The sequence below is a fragment of the Rana temporaria genome (genome assembly GCF_905171775.1).
Source record: "Rana temporaria chromosome 2 unlocalized genomic scaffold, aRanTem1.1 chr2h, whole genome shotgun sequence".
NCBI lineage: Eukaryota > Metazoa > Chordata > Amphibia > Anura > Ranidae > Rana > Rana temporaria.
In genome coordinates, this window is record NW_024404413.1 from 854,863 (window position 1) to 865,000 (window position 10,138).

Consider the following 10,138-nt stretch of genomic DNA (forward strand, 5'->3'; position numbering starts at 1 on the left):
GAAAGGAGGGACATGCGCAGAGTTTAGCTTTATTTTTTACATAGCAGCTTAAAAAAAAAAAAAAAAAAAAAACAACCCCACCCAAGACTCTCAATTAACCCCACGCTCACTGTTCTGTATACCCCATATTGTAACTATATGTCCATTAAAAGTATGCCATATGCAAGGATATATTTTAATTATTTAAATGGGAGATGGATCACTTTGAAACAGTTGGCCAGCTTGGACAGGTATTGTAATATGTGCATGAAGAACCCCCCCCCCCTTTTTATGTAGCAGATTCTTAGAAGTACGAGTACCCGCCGATACCGAAACTTTTTTTTAAATGTGTCCCCAAATGCAGCCATGTCCCCCCACAAAAGCAGCCAAGTCCCCCCCATATCCAGCCATGTCCCCTCCCCATATCCAGCCATGCCCCCCCCCCCCATATCCAGCCATGTCCCCTCCCCATATCCAGCCATGTCCCCCCCCCCATATCCAGCCATGTCCCCCCCCCCATATCCAGCCATGTCCCCTCCCCATATCCAGCCATGTCCCCCCCCCCATATCCAGCCATGTCCCCTCCCCATATCCAGCCATGTCCCCCCCCCCCATATCCAGCCATGTCCCCTCCCCATATCCAGCCATGTCCCCCCCCCCATATCCAGCCATGTCCCCTCCCCATATCCAGCCATGTCTCCCCCCCCCATATCCAGCCATGCCCCCCCCCATATCCAGCCATGTCCCCTCCCCATATCCAGCCATGTCCCCCCCCCCATATCCAGCCATGTCCCCCCCATATCCAGCCATGTCCCCCCCATATCCAGCCATGTCCCCTCCCCATATCCAGCCATGGCCCCCCCCCCCCATATCCAGCCATGTCCCTCCCCATATCCAGCCATGTCCCCCCCCCCCATATCCAGCCATGTCCCCCCCCCATATCCAGCCATATTTCCCCCCCCATATCCAGCCATATTTCCCCCCCCCCCATATCCAGCCATATTCCCCCCCCCCATATCCAGCCATGTCCCCCCCATATCCAGCCATGTCCCCCCCCCATATCCAGCCATGTCCCCCCCATATCCAGCCATGTCCCCCCCCATATCCAGCCATATTTCCCCCCCCATATCCAGCCATATTCCCCCCCCCATATCCAGCCATATCCCCCCCCCCCCCCATATCCAGCCATATTTCCCCCCCCATATCCAGCCATGTCCCCCCCCATATCCAGCCATGTCCCCCCCCATATCCAGCCATATTTCCCCCCCATATCCAGCCATATTCCCCCCCCCATATCCAGCCATATTCCCCCCCCCCATATCCAGCCATATTTCCCCCCCCATATCCAGCCATGTCCCCCCCCATATCCAGCCATGTCCCCCCCCATATCCAGCCATGTCCCCCCCCCCATATCCAGCCATGTCCCCCTTACCTGCATCCCGCTGCCGCCGACTGGTTAATACGCGCGGGGAACATTACAGCTTTCATTTGAATAGCTGTAATGATTCGCGCTGCGTATAGACACTCCCCCTTGCTCGGGATTGGACAGTTCACCCGAGCAAGGGGGAGTGTCTATACGCAGCGTGGCGCGAATCATTACAGCTATTCAAATGAAAGCTGTAATGTTCCCCGCGCGTATTAACCAGTCGGCGGCAGCGGGATGCGGCGTAACGGTGGCGGGGTGGCATCGGGGGTATTTGCGGGAGTACAAGTACTCCCGCAAATACTCGGAATCGGTCCCGATACCGATACTAGTATCGGGACAACCCTACTTAGAAGTATGTAAAACAGCGACCTCTAAAGGCCATTCTACACGTGTCCAGTCCCCCTGTATGGAAGGGACTACACATATGGGACCCCCCTGTATGGAAGGGACTATACATGGGTCCCCCTCTATGGGAGTATATATGGGACCCCCTTGTATTAAGGGAGTCCAGTTTATATGGAGGCCCCCCCTTGTATAGAAGGAGTCCAGTTTAAATGGAGGCCCCCTTGTATAGAAGGAGTCCAGTTTATATGGAGGCCCCCCCTTGTATAGAAGGAGTCCAGTTTATATGGAGGCCCCCCTTGTATAGAAGGAGTCCAGTTTATATGGAGGCCCCCTTGGATAGAAGGAGTCCAGTTTATATGGAGGCCCCCCCTTGTATAGAAGGAGTCCAGTTTATATGGAGGCCCCCCCTTGTATAGAAGGAGTCCAGTTTATATGGAGGCCCCCCCTTGTATAGAAGGAGTCCAGTTTATATGGAGGCCCCCCCTTGTATAGAAGGAGTCCAGTTTATATGGAGGCCCCCCCCTTGTATAGAAGGAGTCCAGTTTATATGGAGGCCCCCCCTTGTATAGAAGGAGTCCAGTTTATATGGAGGCCCCCCCTTGTATAGAAGGAGTCCAGTTTATATGGAGGCCCCCCCTTGTATAGAAGGAGTCCAGTTTATATGGAGGCCCCCCCTTGTATAGAAGGAGTCCAGTTTATATGGAGGCCCCCCCTTGTATAGAAGGAGTCCAGTTTATATGGAGGCCCCCCCTTGTATAGAAGGAGTCCAGTTTATATGGAGGCCCCCTTGTATAGAAGGAGTCCAGTTTATATGGAGGCCCCCTTGTATAGGCGTACAGTTTATATGGGGCCCCCTCGTATAGAAGGAGTACAGTTTATATGGAGGCCCCCTCGGATAGAAGGAGTACAGTTTATATGGGGCCCCCTTGTATAGAAGGAGTCCAGTTTATATGGAGGCCCCCTTGGATAGAAGGAGTCCAGTTTATATGGAGGCCCCCTTGTATAGAAGGAGTCCAGTTTATATGGGGGCCCCCTTGGATAGAAGGAGTCCAGTTTATATGGAGGCCCCCTCGTATAGAAGGAGTACAGTTTATATGGGGCCCCCTCGTATAGAAGGAGTACAGTTTATATGGGGCCCCCTTGTATAGGAGTACAGTTTATATGGGGCCCCCTTGTATAGGAGTACAGTTTATATGGAGGCCCCCTTGTATAGGCGTACAGTTTATATGGAGGCCCCCTTGTATAGGAGTACAGTTTATATGGGGCCCCCTTGTATAGGCGTACAGTTTATATGGGGCCCCCCTTGTATAGGAGTACAGTTTATATGGGGCCCCCTTGTATAGGCGTACAGTTTATATGGGGCCCCCTTGTATAGGCGTACAGTTTATATGGGGCCCCCTTGTATAGGAGTACAGTTTATATGGAGGCCCCCTTGTATAGAAGGAGTCCAGTTTATATGAGGCCCCCTTGGATAGAAGGAGTCCAGTTTATATGGAGGCCCCCTTGGATAGAAGGAGTCCAGTTTATATGGAGGCCCCCTTGGATAGAAGGAGTCCAGTTTATATGGAGGCCCCCTTGTATAGAAGGAGTCCAGTTTATATGGAGGCCCCCTTGTATAGAAGGAGTCCAGTTTATATGGAGGCCCCCTTGGATAGAAGGAGTCCAGTTTATATGGAGGCCCCCTTGGATAGAAGGAGTCCAGTTTATATGGAGGCCCCCTTGGATAGAAGGAGTCCAGTTTATATGGAGGCCCCCTTGGATAGAAGGAGTCCAGTTTATATGGAGGCCCCCTTGGATAGAAGGAGTCCAGTTTATATGGAGGCCCCCTTGGATAGAAGGAGTCCAGTTTATATGGGGCCCCCTTGTATAGAAGGAGTCCAGTTTATATGGAGGCCCCCTCGTATAGAAGGAGTCCAGTTTATATGGAGGCCCCCTCGTATAGAAGGAGTCCAGTTTATATGGAGGCCCCCTCGTATAGAAGGAGTCCAGTTTATATGGGGCCCCCTCGTATAGAAGGAGTACAGTTTATATGGAGGCCCCCTTGTATAGGCGTACAGTTTATATGGGGCCCCCCTTGTATAGGAGTACAGTTTATATGGGGCCCCCTTGTATAGGCGTACAGTTTATATGGAGGCCCCCTTGTATAGAAGGAGTCCAGTTTATATGGAGGCCCCCTTGTATAGAAGGAGTCCAGTTTATATGGAGGCCCCCTTGTATAGAAGGAGTCCAGTTTATATGGAGGCCCCCTTGTATAGGAGTACAGTTTATATGGAGGCCCCCTTGGATAGAAGGAGTCCAGTTTATATGGAGGCCCCCTTGGATAGAAGGAGTCCAGTTTATATGGAGGCCCCCTTGGATAGAAGGAGTCCAGTTTATATGGAGGCCCCCTTGTATAGAAGGAGTCCAGTTTATATGGAGGCCCCCTTGTATAGAAGGAGTCCAGTTTATATGGAGGCCCCCTTGTATAGAAGGAGTCCAGTTTATATGGAGGCCCCCTTGTATAGAAGGAGTCCAGTTTATATGGAGGCCCCCTTGTATAGAAGGAGTCCAGTTTATATGGAGGCCCCCTTGTATAGAAGGAGTCCAGTTTATATGGAGGCCCCCTTGGATAGAAGGAGTCCAGTTTATATGGAGGCCCCCTCGTATAGAAGGAGTCCAGTTTATATGGGGCCCCCTCGTATAGAAGGAGTACAGTTTATATGGAGGCCCCCTTGTATAGGCGTACAGTTTATATGGGGCCCCCCTTGTATAGGAGTACAGTTTATATGGGGCCCCCTTGTATAGGCGTACAGTTTATATGGAGGCCCCCTTGGATAGAAGGAGTCCAGTTTATATGGAGGCCCCCTTGTATAGAAGGAGTCCAGTTTATATGGAGGCCCCCCCTTGTATAGAAGGAGTCCAGTTTATATGGAGGCCCCCTTGTATAGAAGGAGTCCAGTTTATATGGAGGCCCCCTTGTATAGGCGTACAGTTTATATGGGGCCCCCTCGTATAGAAGGAGTACAGTTTATATGGGGCCCCCTCGTATAGAAGGAGTACAGTTTATATGGGGCCCCCTTGTATAGAAGGAGTCCAGTTTATATGGAGGCCCCCTTGGATAGAAGGAGTCCAGTTTATATGGAGGCCCCCTTGTATAGAAGGAGTCCAGTTTATATGGGGGCCCCCTTGGATAGAAGGAGTCCAGTTTATATGGAGGCCCCCTCGTATAGAAGGAGTACAGTTTATATGGGGCCCCCTCGTATAGAAGGAGTACAGTTTATATGGGGCCCCCTTGTATAGGAGTACAGTTTATATGGGGCCCCCTTGTATAGGAGTACAGTTTATATGGGGCCCCCTTGTATAGGAGTACAGTTTATATGGGGCCCCCTTGTATAGGCGTACAGTTTATATGGGGCCCCCTTGTATAGGCGTACAGTTTATATGGGGCCCCCTTGTATAGGCGTACAGTTTATATGGGGCCCCCTTGTATAGGCGTACAGTTTATATGGGGCCCCCTTGTATAGGAGTACAGTTTATATGGAGGCCCCCTTGTATAGAAGGAGTCCAGTTTATATGAGGCCCCCTTGGATAGAAGGAGTCCAGTTTATATGGAGGCCCCCTTGGATAGAAGGAGTCCAGTTTATATGGAGGCCCCCTTGGATAGAAGGAGTCCAGTTTATATGGAGGCCCCCTTGGATAGAAGGAGTCCAGTTTATATGGAGGCCCCCTTGTATAGAAGGAGTCCAGTTTATATGGAGGCCCCCTTGTATAGAAGGAGTCCAGTTTATATGGAGGCCCCCTTGTATAGAAGGAGTCCAGTTTATATGGAGGCCCCCTTGTATAGAAGGAGTCCAGTTTATATGGAGGCCCCCTTGGATAGAAGGAGTCCAGTTTATATGGAGGCCCCCTTGGATAGAAGGAGTCCAGTTTATATGGAGGCCCCCTTGGATAGAAGGAGTCCAGTTTATATGGAGGCCCCCTTGGATAGAAGGAGTCCAGTTTATATGGAGGCCCCCTTGGATAGAAGGAGTCCAGTTTATATGGGGCCCCCTTGTATAGAAGGAGTCCAGTTTATATGGAGGCCCCCTCGTATAGAAGGAGTCCAGTTTATATGGAGGCCCCCTCGTATAGAAGGAGTCCAGTTTATATGGAGGCCCCCTCGTATAGAAGGAGTCCAGTTTATATGGGGCCCCCTCGTATAGAAGGAGTACAGTTTATATGGAGGCCCCCTTGTATAGGCGTACAGTTTATATGGGGCCCCCTTGTATAGAAGGAGTCCAGTTTATATGGAGGCCCCCTTGGATAGAAGGAGTCCAGTTTATATGGAGGCCCCCTTGGATAGAAGGAGTCCAGTTTATATGGAGGCCCCCTTGTATAGGAGTACAGTTTATATGGGGCCCCCTTGTATAGGCGTACAGTTTATATGGAGGCCCCCTTGTATAGAAGGAGTCCAGTTTATATGGGGCCCCCTTGTATAGGAGTACAGTTTATATGGAGGCCCCCTTGGATAGAAGGAGTCCAGTTTATATGGAGGCCCCCTTGGATAGAAGGAGTCCAGTTTATATGGAGGCCCCCTTGGATAGAAGGAGTCCAGTTTATATGGAGGCCCCCTTGTATAGAAGGAGTCCAGTTTATATGGAGGCCCCCTTGTATAGAAGGAGTCCAGTTTATATGGAGGCCCCCTTGTATAGAAGGAGTCCAGTTTATATGGAGGCCCCCTTGGATAGAAGGAGTCCAGTTTATATGGAGGCCCCCTCGTATAGAAGGAGTCCAGTTTATATGGGGCCCCCTCGTATAGAAGGAGTACAGTTTATATGGAGGCCCCCTTGTATAGGCGTACAGTTTATATGGGGCCCCCCTTGTATAGGAGTACAGTTTATATGGGGCCCCCTTGTATAGGCGTACAGTTTATATGGAGGCCCCCTTGGATAGAAGGAGTCCAGTTTATATGGAGGCCCCCTTGTATAGAAGGAGTCCAGTTTATATGGAGGCCCCCCCTTGTATAGAAGGAGTCCAGTTTATATGGAGGCCCCCTTGTATAGAAGGAGTCCAGTTTATATGGAGGCCCCCTTGTATAGGCGTACAGTTTATATGGGGCCCCCTCGTATAGAAGGAGTACAGTTTATATGGGGGCCCCTTGTATAGAAGGAGTCCAGTTTATATGGAGGCCCCCTTGGATAGAAGGAGTCCAGTTTATATGGAGGCCCCCTTGTATAGAAGGAGTCCAGTTTATATGGGGGCCCCCTCGGATAGAAGGAGTCCAGTTTATATGGAGGCCCCCTCGTATAGAAGGAGTACAGTTTATATGGGGCCCCCTTGTATAGAAGGAGTCCAGTTTATATGGAGGCCCCCTTGGATAGGAGTACAGTTTATATGGGGCCCCCTTGTATAGGAGTACAGTTTATATGGAGGCCCCCTTGTATAGAAGGAGTCCAGTTTATATGGGGCCCCCTTGTATAGGAGTACAGTTTATATGGAGGCCCCCTTGTATAGGAGTACAGTTTATATGGGGCCCCCTTGTATAGGCGTACAGTTTATATGGGGCCCCCTTGTATAGGCGTACAGTTTATATGGGGCCCCCCTTGTATAGGCGTACAGTTTATATGGGGCCCCCTTGTATAGGCGTACAGTTTATATGGGGCCCCCTTGTATAGGAGTACAGTTTATATGGAGGCCCCCTTGTATAGAAGGAGTCCAGTTTATATGAGGCCCCCTTGGATAGAAGGAGTCCAGTTTATATGGAGGCCCCCTTGGATAGAAGGAGTCCAGTTTATATGGAGGCCCCCTTGGATAGAAGGAGTCCAGTTTATATGGAGGCCCCCTTGGATAGAAGGAGTCCAGTTTATATGGAGGCCCCCTTGTATAGAAGGAGTCCAGTTTATATGGAGGCCCCCTTGTATAGAAGGAGTCCAGTTTATATGGAGGCCCCCTTGTATAGAAGGAGTCCAGTTTATATGGAGGCCCCCTTGGATAGAAGGAGTCCAGTTTATATGGAGGCCCCCTTGGATAGAAGGAGTCCAGTTTATATGGAGGCCCCCTTGTATAGGCGTACAGTTTATATGGGGCCCCCTTGTATAGGAGTACAGTTTATATGGAGGCCCCCTTGTATAGAAGGAGTCCAGTTTATATGGGGCCCCCTTGTATAGGAGTACAGTTTATATGGAGGCCCCCTTGTATAGAAGGAGTCCAGTTTATATGGGGCCCCCTTGGATAGAAGGAGTACAGTTTATATGGGGCCCCCTTGGATAGAAGGAGTCCAGTTTATATGGAGGCCCCCTTGGATAGAAGGAGTCCAGTTTATATGGAGGCCCCCTTGGATAGAAGGAGTCCAGTTTATATGGAGGCCCCCTTGGATAGAAGGAGTCCAGTTTATATGGAGGCCCCCTTGGATAGAAGGAGTCCAGTTTATATGGAGGCCCCCTTGTATAGAAGGAGTACAGTTTATATGGAGGCCCCCTTGTATAGAAGGAGTACAGTTTATATGGAGGCCCCCTTGTATAGAAGGAGTCCAGTTTATATGGGGCCCCCTTGTATAGAAGGAGTACAGTTTATATGGAGGCCCCTTGTATAGGAGTACAGTTTATATGGAGGCCCCTTGTATAGGAGTACAGTTTATATGGGGCCCCCTTGTATAGGAGTACAGTTTATATGGGGCCCCCTCGTATAGAAGGAGTACAGTTTATATGGGGCCCCCTTGTATAGGAGTACAGTTTATATGGGGCCCCCTTGGATAGAAGGAGTCCAGTTTATATGGAGGCCCCCTTGTATAGAAGGAGTACAGTTTATATGGAGGCCCCCTTGTATAGGAGTACAGTTTATATGGGGCCCCCTTGTATAGGAGTACAGTTTATATGGGGCCCCCTTGTATAGGAGTACAGTTTATATGGGGCCCCCTTGTATAGGAGTACAGTTTATATGGGGCCCCCTTGTATAGGAGTACAGTTTATATGGGGCCCCCTTGTATAGGAGTACAGTTTATATGGGGCCCCCTTGTATAGGAGTGCAGTTTATATGGGGCCCCCCCTTGTATAGGCGTACAGTTTATATGGGGGCCCCCCCTTGTATAGGCGTACCGTTTATATGGGGCCCCCTTGTATAGGAGTACAGTTTATATGGGGCCCCCTTGTATAGGAGTACAGTTTATATGGGGCCCCCTTGTATAGGAGTACAGTTTATATGGGGGCCCCCCCTTGTATAGGAGTACAGTTTATATGGGGCCCCCTTGTATAGGAGTACAGTTTATATGGGGGCCCCCCCTTGTATAGGAGTACAGTTTATATGGGGCCCCCTTGTATAGGAGTACAGTTTATATGGGGGCCCCTTGTATAGGAGTACAGTTTACATGGGGGCCCCTTGTATAGGAGTACAGTTTACATGGGGCCCCCTTGTATAGGAGTACAGTTTACATGGGGCCCCCTTGTATAGGAGTACAGTTTATATGGGGCCCCCTTGTATAGGAGTACAGTTTATATGGAGGCCCCCTTGTATAGGAGTACAGTTTATATGGGGCCCCCTTGTATAGGCGTACAGTTTATATGGGGCCCCCCTTGTATAGGAGTACAGTTTATATGGGGCCCCCTTGTATAGGCGTACAGTTTATATGGGGGCCCCCCCTTGTATAGGCGTACCGTTTATATGGGGCCCCCTTGTATAGGAGTACAGTTTATATGGGGGCCCCCCCTTGTATAGGAGTACAGTTTATATGGGGCCCCCTTGTATAGGAGTACAGTTTATATGGGGCCCCCTTGTATGAGTACAGTTTATATGGGGCCCCCTTGTATAGGAGTACAGTTTACATGGGGCCCCCTTGTATAGGAGTACAGTTTACATGGGGGCCCCCCCTTGTATAGGAGTACAGTTTACATGGGGCCCCCTTGTATAGGCGTACCGTTTATATGGGGGCCCCCCCTTGTATAGGAGTACAGTTTATATGGGGGCCCCCCCTTGTATAGGAGTACAGTTTATATGGGGGGCCCCCCCTTGTATAGGAGTACAGTTTATATGGGGCCCCCCCTTGTATAGGAGTACAGTTTGTACCTTTTCAGTGATGGCAGCGTTGAGATCGTTCTGCAGCTGACTTTGCTGTTGTTGCCACCCGGTCATAGACTGCTCGTGCTCCTCGGTGGTTTCATTAAGGGCGTCCTGCAGCTGTGCCAAGCGACTGGACAGGTCCCGGACCTGGACAAAGAACTGAGGTTAGTCTAAAAAGTAGTGGTCAACTTACAAGGTCAAGGGGCCTCAGCTGTTAACCCTGGCATCACCAAGGGGCCACACAATCTTCAGTATTTATAAAGCCACAGGAGACGGTCAAAGACTGGGGACACACGCGCCACAGGAGACGGTCAGAGACTGGGGACACACGCGCCACAGGAGACGGTCAGAGACTGGGGACACACGCGCCACAGGAGA

The 10,138-nt window shown here is 50.3% G+C and overlaps 1 protein-coding gene across 4 annotated transcripts in view; it reads right to left on the reverse strand.

The window, feature by feature from the left end:
- The window catches only part of NUMA1 (nuclear mitotic apparatus protein 1), a 93,759-nt gene that overhangs the window by 41,291 nt on the left and 42,330 nt on the right, over nt 1-10,138 (reverse strand). For all 4 annotated transcript variants that reach the window (XM_040334100.1, XM_040334102.1, XM_040334099.1 and 1 more), the window contains exon 12: nt 9,767-9,907. In XM_040334100.1, the coding sequence (XP_040190034.1) occupies nt 9,767-9,907 (141 nt within the window). The remainder of the gene's footprint in view (nt 1-9,766; nt 9,908-10,138) is intronic.